The 17,475-nt window shown below is 38.8% G+C and overlaps 1 protein-coding gene across 3 annotated transcripts in view; it reads left to right on the top strand.

Annotated features, from left to right (window-relative positions):
- Positions 1 to 17,475, top strand: part of LOC126241393 (scoloptoxin SSD14-like) — a 483,336-nt gene that overhangs the window by 429,823 nt on the left and 36,038 nt on the right. For all 3 annotated transcript variants that reach the window (XM_049948003.1, XM_049948004.1, XM_049948002.1), the window contains one exon: positions 15,552 to 15,752. In XM_049948003.1, the coding sequence (XP_049803960.1) occupies positions 15,552 to 15,752 (201 nt within the window). The remainder of the gene's footprint in view (positions 1 to 15,551; positions 15,753 to 17,475) is intronic.

Here is a 17,475-nt window from a genome sequence, read left to right as displayed (position 1 = left end):
TTAAATCATTTAATTGTTATAACATGTTTTAATATAATTGTCATTTTATTGAAACTGCCATCACATTATGAAGACAATGATATTTCTTGTGACCTGCATGTCATTAGAGTATATCTTTAAGTTTACAGTATAAATCTTCATCATCATCAGCAGCAGCAGCAACAAATTCGATCACTTGATGATGTGGCCTCTTTGAGTTGGTGTGATTTCTGCCAATCTTGAGCTTCCTGTTGCCAATTCAATCATAAGTTTTTTTTTTCCATATCGGAAATATAGATTGCTACTTACCGTAAAGAAGACACATCAAGTTGCAGATAGGTACAATTAGAAGACATTCACATATCTTCATCAATAAAGAGTTACTAAACACAGCCTTCCGAAATGCCTTCACAAAAGATGACAAAGTAAATATTCCAGCATTCAAACCAAGAACAGCTGCCATCATGAGTAACAAAGAAGTAAATATCCTCAGACTTGTGAATCAACTTAAATCACTTAATAAAAGCAAGTCTTCTGGTCCAGACTGAATACCAATTAGGTTCTTTTCTGAGTATGCTGATGCATTAGCTTCATACTTAACAATCATATACAACTGTTCACTTGATGAAAGATCCGTACCCAAAGACTGGAAAGTTGCACAGATCACACCAATATTCAGGAAAGGTAGTAGGATTAATCCACTAAATTACAGGCCGATATCATTAATGTTAATAAGCAGCAGGATTTTGGAACATATATTGTGTTCGAACATTATGAATTACCCCGAAGAAAATGGCCTATTGACACACAGTCAACATGGATTTAGAAAACATCGTAATTGTGAAACACAACTAGCTCTTTATTCATGTGAAGTGTTGAGTGATATTGACAAGGGATTTCAGACTGATTCCTTATTTCTGGAAGGCTTTTGACACTGTACCACACAAGAGGCTTGTAGAGAAATGGCCTGCTTACGGAATTTCATCTCAGTTATGTGACAGGATTTATGATTTACTGTCAGAGAGGTCACAGTACCTGACAGAAAGTCATTGATTCAAACTGAAGTGATTTCTGGCATTCCCCAAGGTAGTGTTATATGCCCTTTGATGTTCCTTATCTGTATAAACAATTTGGGAGTCAGTCTGAGCAGCCATCTTAGAATGTTTGCAGATGACGCTGTTGTTTATTGAATAATAAAGCCATCAGAAGATTGAAACAAACTGCAAAATGATTTAGAAAAGATATCTGAATGGTGCAAAAATTGGCAGTCAGCCCTAAATAATGAAAAGTTTGAGGTCATCCACATAAGTGCTAAAAGGAATCCATTAAACTTTGGTTACGTGGTAACTCAGTCAAATCTAAAGGCATAAATTCAACTAAATACCTAGGAATTACAATTATGAACAACTTAAATTGGAAGGAACACATAGAAAATGTTGTGAGGAAGGCTAACCAAAGACTGCATTTTATTGGCAGGACATTTAGAAAACGCCTACACTATGCTTGTCTGTCCTCTTTTAGAATACTGCTGCATTTTGTGGGATCCTTACCAGATAGGACTGACAGAGTACATCGAAAAAGTTAAAGAAGGGCAGCATGTTTTTTATTATCATGAAATATGGGAGAGAATGTTACTGAAATGATACAGGGTTTGGGCTGTACATCAAAAGAAAGGCATTTTCCGATGCAACAGGATTTTCTCACTAAATTTCAATCACCAACTTTCTCCTCCGAATGCAAAAATATTTTGTTGACACCAACCTACATAGGGAGAAATGATCACCATGATAAAATAAGGGAAATCAGAGCTCTTACAGAAAGATAAATGTGTTCGTTCTTTCCACGCACTGTACGAGATTGTAATAATAGAGAATTGTGAAGATGGTTCGATGAACCCTCTGCCAAGCACCTAAATGTGATTTGTAGAGTATTCATGTAGATGTAGATGCAACTTGATGTGTCTTCTTTATGGTAAGTAGCAATCTATATCTTCCTATATTGTTGATATTCCTACCTCGAGTTTCCATTGCTTGGTTTTATCATAGTTCATTTTTAGGCCACCCTGAGGGCAGACTGATGCAAGTTCAATAACCAGTACTTGAAGTTATTCTATAGTATAAACAATGATCACATTCCCTGTAAATAAGATCTCCTAACCAACATTATACTTTCACATACTTGAGGCTCATGTCTGCAGGAAGACATTTAATTGTAATAAAAAAATGTTGCAATTAAGAAACAGAGAAAATTGGCTACCAAACAACTAAAAATGTAGAAATGAGTTCATACTGAACTGAAACAGTTGTTGCAGAATGAGGAGGAGCATAAATTAGGACAAGGCAGTCAGTGAGATGAAATGTTTCTACTTTTTAGCAGAACATAAAATGATTGAAAGTAAATATTGTATGCCAAAGTGGCATTCATACTGGATTCCTACATTTTGCTAAGACTGTGGTATAAGTTACTCTGAGTGCATTAGTTTTAATAAGGAGAAATCAACAGATGCGACACAAGGCTCATGCATATTCCAAGGTAGTTCCAGTAAAAATATCATAACTCTGGAAATAAACAACAAAATGGCCTCAATGATCAAGTTGTCTGTACACTCTAGACAGCTCACTCAAAAGTAAAGCTTTGTCGCTCACCACTAAGATGAAGATATATAACACCATTATCTGCACTGTGATACTGTATGGTTCAGAAAGCTGGATGCTTAGCAAGAAAGAAAGAACAAACTGAATGTTTTCAAAAGAAAAGTGATGAGAAAAATGTGGAGATCTGTGTTGGTGAATGGAATATGGAGAGCTCAAAAGAACACTGAAATTTATCAGTTAATGAAGCAGCCCACAGTCATCTCGAAATTAAAAAGTAGGAGACTGCAATGGGCTGGGCATGTGGCTAGAATGGAAACAAACAGAATTCCTAAGAAGGCATTTGACAGCATTCTCCAAGCAACAAAACCATTGGGTCAACCTTGCAATGGTGGAAAGGTGACATAAAGAAGGACGTTGCAGAATTAGGAATCCCTGGAGGGTGGAGCGAGACAATGAAAGATAGAAGAAGGTGGAAGCATATTGTGGATGCAGCATATGGTCTATAGGACCTGTGATCACTGAAAAGAAGAAGAAGTTCCATGGAACATTTACTATTCATGGTATATTACAGTAGCAGATATTGCAGGATCGAAACAATAAACAATAATTAAGGAAAGCAACCACTCACCTGCTCCTATTCCTATACACCACATCAGTCATCTACAGGTGGGTGGTTGTGTTTCTTTATTGTTCAAGATACACACAAATTATCTGGAGAAAATATCAGAAACTCTCTGAGGCTGATCACAGATGATACTGTTGTAAAAAGAAGTCACAAAACCCAGAAACTTTAGCAAAATTCAGGAAGCCCTTCAAAGGTTCAGCTTTTGGTACAAGGACTACCCACTGATCTTCAACATGAATAAATATGATATACTGCCCACAAATATGTGGAATAGCAATTATTGTTTGATTAGAGAATTGGGGACTAAGAACTGGAAACAACTGCAACTGTTAAATATTTGAAAGTGTGTATCTTATAACTAGCCTGTAATTAGATGACTAAACTAAGATTTTAATCTCTTGCCAGCTATTGAAAAGTCACCTTTGCTGAAATAAAATGTTTGTAGCCTGACTCTTATCTGCTTGCTGAAATAAGTTTGTAGTACTCTAATTACCAATTAATGAAGGTGACACATATTTGGCTTTAACTTTTCTATCTATTCACAAAACTGAAGAATTTATCATGAACTTATAAGCATTATCCTGAGTGGTATAGACTACATTCCACAAAGACTGATATGAAACTGACACACATGATATCTGCCATGTAATCTTAAATAATGTTACAACAATTAAGAAACAGTCTTACATTATTGGAAAAATAGTTTTACCAATATTGTAATTAAAATTGGAGATTTACAAAAGTCACACATAACATATTGCAGTGTCAAGCAATGGAAAATCCAGGATGGAACGTAACAATACCAGAGAAGGAAAGTTGCTACTCGCCATATAGCGGAGATGCTGAGTCGCGATGGGCACAACAAAAAGATTCACACAATTATAGCTTTCAGCCATTAAGGCCTTCATCAGCAGTAGACACACACACACACACACACACACACACACACACACACACACACACACACACACAACTTGGACACATATGTGCAGTCTCAGAGAGCTGAAACCACACTGCTGTTCATAGCTCTCTGAGACTGCAGACGTGTGTGCAAGTTGCTTTTGCGTGTGTGTGTGTGTGTGTGTGTGTGTGTGTGTGTGTGTGTGTGTGTGTGTGTGTTTTTTTCTGCTGCTGACAAAGGCCTTAATGGCCGAAAGCTATAATTGTGTGAATCTTTTTGTTGTGCCTATCGCGATTCAGCATCTCCGCTATATGGTGAGTAGCAACTTTCCTTTTCTGGTATTGATAAATTGCAGTGTGTTGGACATCATCTATTGCTTTAATAATATTTCTGGGTATTTTATGAGCTTTGCAAGAAAATATACTATATCACTCTTCAGAACAGTATTTTTTACTTATTTACAAATTGTTCCAAGCTGGTTCTTCAGTGACCACAAAGACATTTAATAGGCAGCTCACCAAAGGGGGCTGAGCTTCCCGGGCCTCTTGCACCAACTGCCATTGACATCTGTACACCCAAACCTATTTGCAGTGGTGTTGGGTACATTTGACCTCGTGTCTCATTGACTGGAGTAGAATTGTCTTAACTGTCTTCGGTGGTGAGCTCCAGTTCAGACTGAACCGTGGTGACTGCTGAAGACATATCTGAAGATGGCCCAGACAACAATGGGATCCAACCTGACTTTCACCCACCATATGGTCCAACAACCAGAAGTGATGGTATGGGCTGTCATTTCATTTCACAGCAGAACCACATTGGTTGTCATTTACAGCTCCCTTACAGCACAATGGTATGTTGACAATATTCTACTCCTCGTTTTGTTGCCCTTCATTCCAAGCCATCCTGGGCTTACATTTCAGTAATATGATGCCTGCCCGCGCACAGTAAGAATTTCTATTGCTTGTCTTCATGCTTTCCCAACCCTGTTTTGGCCAGCAAGATCAATGTATCTCTCCCCAATCACGAATATTTGAAGCATTGTCAGCAGGGCCCTCCAAACCGCTTTGGATTTTGATGATCTAATGTGCCAATTGGACAGCATTTGGAGCAATATTCTTCAGGTTGACATCCAATAACTCTATCAGTAAAAATGCCAAGCTGATATCTGCTTGAGTGAGGGAAAGAGGTGGACCATCATGTTATTGACTTACTTGATTTGTGAAGTTCTTTTTTGTGGATAAACCATCCAATTTTTGGAAATTGTAATCGTTTGTTTGTCTGTACATGTACATCATGCCTACCACCGATTTCTGTACCATTTAGATAATTCCTTCTTGGAGTCTCTCTCTCTTTTGCTCTCTCTCACTCTAATTTTTTTTTCTCAGGGTGTTTATCAAATGTAAACTGAAATAAAGTTCACACAATGGTAAACATACGAAACTTCCTAGCAGATTAAAACTGTGTACTGGACTGGGACTGGAACTCACAAACTTTGATTTTTGCAGGTAAAGGTAAAGGTCTTGGATTCGAGTCCTGATCCAGCACGCAGTTTTAATCTGCCTGGATGTTGCCCACAAAACCGGAAGGTCTGGGTTCAATTCCCGGTCTGGCAGACTGCTGTAATCTACAGGAAGTTTCATATCATTGCATATTCCACTGCAGAGTGAATGAATCATTCTGGTAAACATATGAATTCATAATTTAAATGGAACCCATAGTGTGTGAGTAGAATATTCTGCTGTGGTATCAGGTATTCAAACTGATGTGGAATCGGTCACATCAGCAACTGTTATACCACTCTGCAGTGTTACAATCTGGAGCAGTTTAAAATGGAACAATCACATAAAATTAGTTGTAGCAAATACCAAACTGAGATTTATTGGTAGAATATTATGCAAATATAAAGCACATATACAGGAGATAGCTTATAGAACCCCCACTTATCCAATTGTTGAATGTTACTCTTCAGTCCGGAACCGTTACCATACAAAATTAATAGAAGAAATAGAAAACACCCAAGAAAGAGTGGACATCATCATACATTCATTTAGTAAATACGAGAGTTTCATGATGATGCTCACTGAACTCCAGTCAGATTTTCTATGCATTATTCACAAATAGAACATTAAAAAGGAAAATGACAGTGGTGTACAAAATATCCTTAGTCACTTCCAAGTAGGTGACTTGTATAATAAAGATGTAGATTTACCAACAGAGACTGAGACTACAAAGTACCAATAATAATCAGAATTCATTATAATGGTCATATTGATTCATCAGGCTCTATAGAAACCATCATGAAGAATTAAGTCAAGGCTCACTTGAATAAGGTAGCGACACTGCACATAATTGCATTGATAATTAACTATTGTTAAACTGAAATAACTATTTCTGCTTACTGAAGTTAAATATAATGTAGTAAAATTAACAGAAATACTTTGAAAAAAGCTGCTGCTTCGCCAGTTATTTTAAACAGCTGCTATTCATCTTTTATTATAAGGTAATATCAATATTTATAGTATTGTAGAACAATAGTAATCTGTGCACTGTAAAAATAGATTCCTGTTTACAATGTGCTTTGCTACTGTCCATTATGAATATCCGGGCTGTTATGCCGTGGTCGGTTGATGAATTTTGTCTCAATTCCCAACGTTTCGTCCTCGTCTGCGGGAGACACCTTTAAGGGGGTCTTGATTTGATTGATTTGATTTTATTTATTTCGTGTTCCATAGGTCCAACTGTGTTGGATACACAAGGACGTGGAACGAGTCAGTTTTTTACAAATACAATCTGATAATCTTGTAGCATATACAGAAAGTTGAGTACATAATTATATAAAATTGTCTCCATACCCGTACATGTCCATACACACGATGCAGTTTGAAATGAGACTCGTCCGACCAGGCAATATGTTTCCAGTTGTCAACAGTCCAATGTTGGTGTTGATGGGCCCAGGCAAGGCGTAAAGCTTTATATTGTGCAGTCATCAAGGGTACATGAATAGGCCTTCAGCTCCGAAAGCCCATATCAATGATGTTTTCTTGAATGGTTCACATGCTGACACTTGTTGATGGCCCAGCATTGAAATCTGCAGCAATTTATGGTAGAGTTGCACTTCCATCTCATTGAACAGTTCTCTTCAGTTGTCATTGGTCACTTTCTTGCAGGTTCTGTTTCTGACTGCAGTGATGTCATAGAGTTGACATTTTACCAGATTACTGATATTCACAGTGCACTCGTGAAATGGTCATTTGGGGAAATCCCTACTTCATTGCTACCACAGAGATGATGGGTCCCATTGCTCATGTGCCAATCATAACACCACTTTCAAACTCACTTAAATGTTGATTACTTGCCATTGTAGCAGCAGTCAACAATCTGACAACCGTACCAGACACTTGCTGTCTTATATAGGCGTTGCCGAACGCAGCGTCATATTCTGCCTCTTCACATATCTCTGTATTTGAATATGCATGCCTATACCAGTTTCTTCGATGCTTCAGTGTATAAAGCAACCAAATTCGGCATGGAAACATCAGGCCTCGCACGTATCAGTACTGTGAGGTTTATAACCCCCTAACTCCTGTAGGGGCAGAGATATGAGCAAAAACATGTTTGTCCAGACCCTGATGTGCAGGTTACCCTGCACGACAGACATGTTGTGTGGGGACATTATGGGCCAGCCAAATCAACTTGTTGTGCAGGATAGCCTACAGGTCAGGGGCAAGAAATGGTTTCCCAATTCCCTGACATGTAGCTTACCCTTCATGACAGTGTGCTGTGTTGGTGTAGTATCATCCTGCTGTATTGACCTGCTTTGTGTGAGAGGGAAATAAATGATTTTTGAGCCCCTGATGTGTAGACTGCTGTGTAAGACAAGCATGTTGTTGGAGTAGTATCGGTCTGCTTTACTGAACTATATAGCAGGTGCTACACAGGCTGATCAGCTTGATTGGTGACAGGTTGGGATGGATACTGGAGGGAGTGGACAGATTGAGGGGGAGGAGGAAATGTTTAGAAAGAGGGTAGGAGGGGGAGATGCATGACTCAGATGGAAGATGTAGAGGGGAGGTGGACAGGCAGAGATGGAAAGAGAGAGGGGTGGTGGGTATAGTTAGAGGCTGGGAGGAGGGAGATATGGTCAGAAAGAATGCATGGAGGAACTGGACAAAAAGAGGGAGAGGAGAAGATGGAGGGATGGAGAGACAGAGAGAATGGGGAGTAGAAGATAGACGGATAGAGGAGGGAGGATGAGATGGACAGACAGAGAGAGGAGGAGGTGGACACAGAGAGGGGAGGAGGAGGAGTTGTGTTAAATACATGTGCTGAATGTATACATAGGCAAAGCATGGAGGAAATGCTAGCATATCTTTAAATCTATATGGAAGTGAGTGTAAGAATTCCAAGATCTTTGAAGACAGTTCTCAAAAACAAAATTTCCCCTACTTTATACAGTATTGTTGTGAAAGCTGGGTTTCTCCTGGCATATAAAATGAGGATGCAGTCAGGCAATGTCTTCGACAATGTCTAATACTCCCACAGGTCCACACCCCTTCATTTTGAAGGCACAGATGCAATGAGACAGCACTGTGAACAGAAATTTTAAATCTTGGTATATGGGTTACATGCAGAAAGATAACACACACACACCTTAAACAAATAGCACTGCTAGTTACTGATGGGGAATATTAATTAACAAGAGGTGAGCTTATATAGCACTGGCTCTGTCTCTCTTTTGTTTGACCAAGGAGAGAGCAGGAAGGTTGGTTGTACATTGGACAGTCCTTTTACAGGAGGTCAGTTCACAGTCATTTGTAGCCTTAGGCTGGTAGTAGAAACCAATCAGCTCAGCATGAAGGGATACTTCATATCTTGTTTTATAAGGCCTATGTCTTCTCAGACTTTGAAAGTTAGTTAGTTGATTTAGCCCACCTAGATTCCACTTTCCGCCACAATGGTTATATTGAAAGACAGATGAGATGCATGTTGCATTATCGACCAACCATGAATCAGGTGAGTCATGGAAATAATAGGATAGCACTGAAGTCAACAGCCTCTTAGCGTTACACTGTTAGAATTTCCAACAGGATTGGTTGCATTCATCAGGAACATGGTATGAAGTGTCCAGAATGAGATATTCACTCTACAGCAGAGTGTGCGCTGATATGAAACTTCCTGGCAGATTAAAACTGTGTGCCGGACCGAGACTCGAACTCGGGACCTTTGCCTTTTGCGGGAAAGTGCTCTACCAAGCAGGAGAGCTTCTGTAAAGTGTGGAAGGTAGGAGATGAGGTACTGGCAGAAATAAATCTGTGAGGACGGGGCGTGAGTCATACTTGGGTAGCTCAGTGGAGAGCACTTGCCCGTGAAAGGCAAGGTCCCGAGTTCGAGTCTCGGTCCGGCACACAGTTTTAATCTGCCAGGAAGTTTCAGGGTATGAAGTGTGTTTTTCAACCACCAACTAAGATCAGGGCCCTTTTAGGATCTGTAAAGGATGATTTCAGTTCCTTGGGGCATGTTATACATCGGCCAGATCATCAGGTCTGCTGAGGACCAGAATATTGAGCATAAGTGTCACACATGCTTATGATAGATGAGCTAAAATGCTATTGCAGCACAATGCCTTGGCACTGTCATTCTATCGTGTATATCAACACAGATTCTAGTGTGCACTTCCAGCTCTTGGGATAGTGTGATTAAGGAAATACTTGAGAGTCTACTTCTACACCTACATCTACATACATACATACATACAGTTGAAGCTACTGTATGGTTCATGGAGAAGGGTACCTTGTACCACTAGTAGTCATTTCCCTTCCTTTTCTATTCGCAAATAGCCTGAGGGAAAAATGACTGTCTGCATGCCTCCACATGAGTCTTAATTTCACTTATCTTCACAGTCCTTATGCAAAATGTGTGTTCGTGGCAGTGGAATCATTCTGCAGTCAGCTTCGAATGCCGGTTCCTCGAAAAGAATGTTGCCCCTCCAGAGATTCCCATTTGAGTTCCCAAAGCATTTTCATAATACTTGCATGTTCTTCATACCTACCAGTAACAAATCTACCAGATTGCCTTTGATTTGCTTCAGTGTCTCCCTTCAATCCAGCGGTGGTGGGGATCCCAAACACTAGAGCAGTACTGAAGAATGGGTCACACTCGTGTCCCATAAATAGTCTCCTGTACGGATGAAGCATGCTTCCCTAAAATTTTTCCAATAAACTGAAGTCAACCATTTACCTTCCCTACTAAAGTCTTTATGTGCTCGGTCCATTTCATATTGCTTTCAACATATGCCTACATATTTCATCAATGTGACTGTGTCAAGCAGCACAATATTAATGCTACAGTGAACATTACAGGATTGTTTTTTCCTACTCATCTGCATTAACTTACATTTTTCTACATTTAGAGATAGCTGCCATTAATCATACCAACTAGAAATTTTGTCTAAATCATCTTGTATCCTCCTACACTCACTCGAGGCCAAACCCTCACAGTACACCACAGCATCATCAGCAAATGCCTGCAGGTTACTGCTCATCCTATCTGTCAGATCATTTATGTATGTAGAGAATAATAGTGGTCCATTCATACTTCCATGGGGCACTTTTGATGATACCCTTGTCTCCAATGAACACTCGCCATCTGGAGTCTAGTCATTAAAAAAGTCTTTGAGCTACTTACATATCTGGGAACCTATTCCATACGCCCATGCCTTTGTTAACAAAGTGCATTGAGGTACTGTGTCAAATGCCTTTCAAAAATCCAGGCATATGGAATCTGCCTGTTGCCCTTCATCCATAGTTCACAGGATGACATATGAGAAAAAGGCATGCTGAGTTTCACATGAGCAGTGCTTTCTAAAACCGTGATCATTTGCAGATTGAATTTTTCTGTCTCAAGGAAATTTATTATATTCAAACTGAGAATACATTCATAAGGGACCGATGGCCACAGCAGTCTGGTCCCTTTAATCCCTCAAACCAACCAACCAACCAATACATTCATGAATTCTGCAGAAAACTAGTGATAAAGATAATGGTCTGTAATTTCAGGGGTCTGTTCTTTTACCCTTCTTGTGTGCAAGAGTCATCAGCACTTTTTCCAGCCACTCTTCACAGTTGCATGAGAGACACACAATTGACGCAAGCTAAGTAAGGGGCCAATGCCACAGAATACTCTTTGTAAAAATGAACTAGAATTTCATCCAGACCTAGGGACTTATTGCCTTTTTTGACTCTTTTAGTTGTCTGTCTATGCCTGAGATATGTATTACTATGTCCTCTATGTGAGAGTCTGTGCAATGGTCAAATGACAGTCTGTTTGTATGATTCTCCTGTGTGAATGATTTCTTAAATGCAAAAGTTAAAACTTTGCTTTCTGTTTTCTATTTTTTATTGCCACATCAGACTGGTCAACATGACCCGTTTCCTTGTTTTACATAGGACAGAATTTTCTTGAGTTTCGGCAAGATCTTTTATTAAGGTATGATGGTGGTAGTTCTACCTCACTCACAAGGAAAACTGGCATAATTTGTGTGTGATATTTAAAGTGTGCTGCAGCACATTAGCACATGATAACTGGCTGCCGCAGCATTCAGCTGATAGTACTTTTGACTCATAACCTCCCTCTACACCATCACAATGATGACACCACTACTGCATGACAGCAATCCCACTGATCCAGTGCTCTCAACACCTGACAAGTAGTTCCTTACCCACCCTTGAACTTTGTGAGTGAAATATGGTTTCCTCTGGATGGGGAATCATGGGTCCCTTACAACTTCCATATGTATTCATTGGATATGATACAGTGGATACCATTGTTGAGACATTTTATCGAGCCTTAAAATTGATGGGTTTTAGATACAAAGGAAAGATATTTCAGTAAAAGCCTTCCCATAACATGAATGTGTGTTTGGAATAATAGGTAGAGAATACCTTGAAAGCCAACAGAAAATTCACCACAATTTGCTGATGATATTGTGCAATGTGTTTATATTCTACACAATACTACCACTGACCCAGAAGAATCCCTAAATGTTGATGAGGAAAGTACTGTAGAGATTGAGCATTCTAGGCAAGTTGCTTCAAATGAGGCTGTAATATTACGAGAGTCTTTTTTTTAAACATTATCTCACATAATAAAATACAAGTTTCATGTTTGTCAGCTATGCTACTTTCAAATTTAGTATCACTTCTCATTTTAAGACAATAAAAGGAATAACATGTTAAGGGAACATATTATGAACTTACTTGTAGTCTGTAATTCTGCTGCTAGCTCATCCCGTAACATGTATACAATTTTCAGCAAATTGTGTAAAAGCCTCTTCAACAATCTCAGAATATTTTCACTAATGTTCCAGTACATTTGCTTCTTAATGTATTATGTTGCAAATAGTAAAATTAAGTTCCATATGAAATGTAATTTACACAAACACAATAGAAAACATGAAAATAATGAAACATCCTGGCAGATTAAAACTGTGTGCTGGACCAAGAATCCAGCTTGGGAACTTTGCCTTTTGCAGGAGAGCTCCTGTGAAGTTTGGAAGGTGGGCGACAAGGTACTGGCAGTAGTAAAGCTGTGAGGATGGGTCATGAGTTATGCTTGGCTATCTCAGTTGGTAGAGCACTTGCTCGCAAAAGGCAAAGGTCCCAAATTCAAGTCTTGGTCCGGCCCACACTTTTAATCTGCCAGGAAGTTTCATGCCAGGGCACACTCCACTGCAGAGTAAACATTTCATTCTGGAAACATCCCCCAGGCTGTATCTAAGTTATGTGTATGCAATACCCTTTCTTCCAGCAGTGCTAGTTCTGCAAGGTTTTCAGGAGGGCTCCTGTGAAGTTTTGAAGGTAGGAGATGAGGTACTGCAGAAGTAAAGCTGTGAGGACGGGTCATGAGTCATGCTTGAGTAGCTCAGTCAGTAGAGCACTTGCCTGTGAAAGGCATAGGTTCCAAGTTCGAGTATCAGCCCAGTACACAGGTTTAATTGGCCAGGAGGTTTCATATCAGTGCACACTTTGCTGCAGAATGAAAATTTCATTCTGCACACTTTGCTGCAGAATGAAAATTTCATTCTGGCATAAAAATAATTGTTGTTTACATTTTACTTTTTTGTTTACAGTCCAGAGTGGGGTCTGTAGCCTTATGGAAAGGCCTTTAACAAGACACCATAAGCATAAATTAGAAAATTGGGAATACATATGAATTATAAAATAATTCTACTGGTTCTTTTCCATTTTATCTGACTGCCTCAATTTGAGGATTGTAGATTCCCTTTACCAGCATGTCCACAGCAGTGTTTATTGTAAACAGGGTTCTGTTCTTATGTTATAAAATAACTGTTCCTCTTTCACAAATACCAATGTAGTCATGTAACTATTAAGTTATAAGTAAGAAATAAACTGCAGATAGTTGGTATAGCTGAAGAGGTGTCAGCATTTTTTGAATTAGTAGCTTTCATGCTGATTTTATTACTTTAAATGCAGCCTCAGTGCACAAAAAACAGTTTCTAGTGGGTTAATAATGCGTAATTATAAATGCAGTTTGTGACAGATGCTTTTCCCTTTGTTAATGTATAACTTGGTTCGTTCCATATCCCTTAAGGTATCCTTCATAATGAGATCATAACCAATGACTAAATGACGAGCTAAAAGATCTTCACTGGACTCACATTTGGGAGGATGACAGTTCAAATCCCTGTTAGGCCACCCAGATTTATGTTTTCCACAATTTCCCTAAATCACTTAAGGCAAATACTGGGATCATTCCTTTGATAAGGGCATGGCTAATTTCCTTCCCCATCTTTCTCTCACATGAGCTTGTGCTCCATCTCTAATGACCTCATTGTCAGCAGGGTGTTAAACTCTAATCTTCCTTTGCAAGACTAAAATCTGAGCTACTCAACTATTCACCTGCTAGTACTTCTATCCTCTCCTATTGTTTTCCACTCATGATTTTCTATTACAGTAGCCATTGTTTTCTGTGTTTGATATTATGATTTTGTAACTATGAAGGCCAAAAATACCTTTCACTGAGACACAGCAAAGCTTAGTGTGAAAATTAAATGATGTTAGCATGTGTTTGGTATTCAGTTTATATAGTTTATTGATGTAACCAGTGTTGAGTGTGAACTAATTCCTCATCAATAGCCCAGTAGCTGAGGAAGAATTAGTCACCACAGGCCAAAACTCTTACATTGAAATGGAGAAAAATATTGTTAATTTGTGTTATTTTTAAAGTTATATTTATCTTGCAGTGTTTCCTGTGATGCTGTTAACTGTCTGTTGTTTTGTACCATTAAGGTTGATGACCAAACATGAAATGGGACAATTTATTTCATATAAATTTTTAGTATAGTAATATATACTAAAAAAATACAGTGTATGAAAATTTGTCTATTTGATGACTTGATCTAATAGCAGGGAAAATATTGCTGTATTTGTTACGTACTGTCTTTTTAAAAACTTCCATTTTTTTTATAATCCAAAAAATAATTAACCTTTAAACTGAGTGAACATAAATAAAACCAACAAACTGCAAGGGTGGATTCCAGACTGGAAAGGGAGGTAAAAAGGTCCTATGAACATGTGTCCAGAAATTGACGGTGTTCATGGAACAACAGCAAGTTGTCCCAGAACACAGTACAAAATTGCATCGAATCCACGTCACAACAGATGTTCAAACTGGCCTCCATGGTAGCAGTTGTTATGCAGGATACACAGACTGTACTTCGGCTTACACCATGTTGGCAGGCCACTTTCCTGGAGCTTGTACTAGGGTTCATCTCAATATCCTGTAGAACCCAGATCTCCAAATCTGGTGCACACACAGTCCATCACCTCCATGCATTTCCATGCACATTCATGTGCCTGAAAGGATCCATGATCACATAAATGCCCAAAAAGGGCTTGAAATGTTGTGTGATGTGGTAGGTGTCTGAGAGGGTACTTGTTTTGTTATAGGCATGCTGCCTCTCGACAATTTCCATCTGCTTAGCCATACACAGACACCATCTCAGCTTGTTCCTGATGTGAATACTGCACCATTCTGCTGCTTACAGAATGCTATGTCAATCACACAGCTTGCGACACACTAGGAATACATGACACATGGTCAGAGAAACTGTCTTTCATCAGCGCCATCTACCATGGCAACAATGCATTTCAGACACATATTAATAGGACCTTTTTTCCTCCATTTACTGTCAGGAATCTGTCCTGCAGTTTGTTGGTTTTATTAATGTTTACCTTGTATATAGTCATGCACTTATTTTAAATTAAAATTACATTTCCTTAGTCTGGTGTATTACCCTTGGTCTGGCATATTGCTATAATGAATTAATATTCTTATAAATGGAGGTGTTGTACCTGGTGCTTTGAATCAGGAATAAACAGAAAATGGACATAATATATTCTTGTATAATGAGACAATGAAAATTATTTTGCAGTGAACTTTTGATCAATCCTGAAACTGGAAATGTGTGGCAGCTGGGCGACATTCTGAAACGACCTACTTTAGGTGAAACATTAATACAAATTGCTGAATATGGTATAGATATTTTCTATAATGGCACACTTGGTGAGGACTTTATTCAGGATGTCAAAGATCTTGGAGGAGTCATGACAATGGATGACCTAAGGGATTATGAGTATGTTCATGTATGCAATTCAATTTAAGTTAGAGAAATAATATTACCCTTCTGTCATAAGTGGAGGTTTCCTTGAATCTTCTTAAACATAAGTGTTGTTTATTAGCTCTGGCAATCATGTAACCATAAAAATAATTGTATTAAGGACACTGGTAACGTAACTGTTCTTCTCATTTTACAGCTTTTTCTCATATCTTGCTTTACATTCGACGTGACACAAATACACTTTAAAAATGCATTTTGTATTTATAATGATCTGTTAATGCAGTTATCATTGTGTGTGTGTGTGTGTGTGTGTGTGTGTGTGTGTGTGTGTAATACCTGGTCTTTCAGACATGTCCAAAAGAACAGATGCCATTTCGATCTGGCAGCCATTATGAATTAAGACACAAAGGAATGACAGACATTGGCTGTGACAGGGCATTGATTGAAATCAATGGGGAAAGTAGAAAATTTACACTGGACCAGCGTCTCCTGCGTTCTAGGCAGGTGCTCTGACCACTAGGCCATCCAGTCACAGTGGTCATTACAACTGCGTGGACTACCCCAGCATGCCACCCATTAGACTCAAATTCTCAACTTGTCCGCACACTACTAATGTAGTGCCCCTTGGCCAATATCCTCATTACTCATGCCATTTTGCCAATTCCCATAAGGGTTCGAGCCTAGTGTGCATTGCACTGAAGAGGTCACTGGCTGTCGCACCTTATATATATGTATGGTACCTGATCTTTTGGATATATATAATTAAGGCAAGGTAGCCAATAATCTCCTCAGTGCAGATGCACACCAGGCTTGAACTCTTACAGGAATTGATGAAATGCCATGAGTAATGAGGATCAAGGGCAAGGGGCGCTACAGTAGTAGCGTGTGAATAAGCAGAGAATTCTGATCTGACAGGAGGCATGCAAGGGTAGTCCATGCAATTGCAATGACCCCTGAGTCCAGGTGGCTTAGTGGTCAGAACATCTGCCTAATAACCAGGAGACCCAGGTTCAAATCCTGGTCCAGCACAAATTCTCAATTTTCCCCATTGATTTCAATCAATGCCCACTCACAGCCAATGCCTGTCATTCCTTTGTGTCTTAGTTATCATTGTTTCTTGGAGAGCCCTTTTGATATAGGTTAGTGCAACACAGTTGTGCTCAGGGTATTAAGGAAAAATTTAGTACGATAGGTAAATTCCTCATAAATATCTGCATCATTAATGCTGGATAACATTTATTCACACTTAGACAATGAGGCTGCTTACTCATTGTGGTTGATCTCATCAAAGTCAATCCATGATCATACTGCAGTTTGTTATGGATTTCATCTTTCATTAGCTTGCAAGGTGAAACAAAAAAGCAAGTAGAGTCTTACTCTAAAATCCTCTTTTATTATCGATTGACAGCAAATATTTGGTTTAAACTGAGTCATATGCTTTCTCATGACTTACAGACCTCAGCAGGAGCAGTAATTTGTCCTCATTCTTACATTCTGTAATTTCATGTGCAACTTACAGATGGCCCATTGTGCTATACCAGTCTGTCAATTTTTATTCACCATTCACCATATCTGAAACAGAATAAGCTTCATCTCTTGTACATAATTACAGACATATGTAGTTATTCTTAGTTACAGGCATACATAATTACTGAAATTTAGTCATGGATTTTGAATTTTAACTTCACAAGTTCACACTCTGTACATAAAAAAAATGAGGTACATTGTAATATGAGTT

Source organism: Schistocerca nitens, chromosome 1, assembly GCF_023898315.1.
Source record: "Schistocerca nitens isolate TAMUIC-IGC-003100 chromosome 1, iqSchNite1.1, whole genome shotgun sequence".
Taxonomy (NCBI): Eukaryota; Metazoa; Arthropoda; class Insecta; order Orthoptera; family Acrididae; genus Schistocerca; species Schistocerca nitens.
This window is presented reverse-complemented; position numbering and strand designations above follow the sequence as displayed.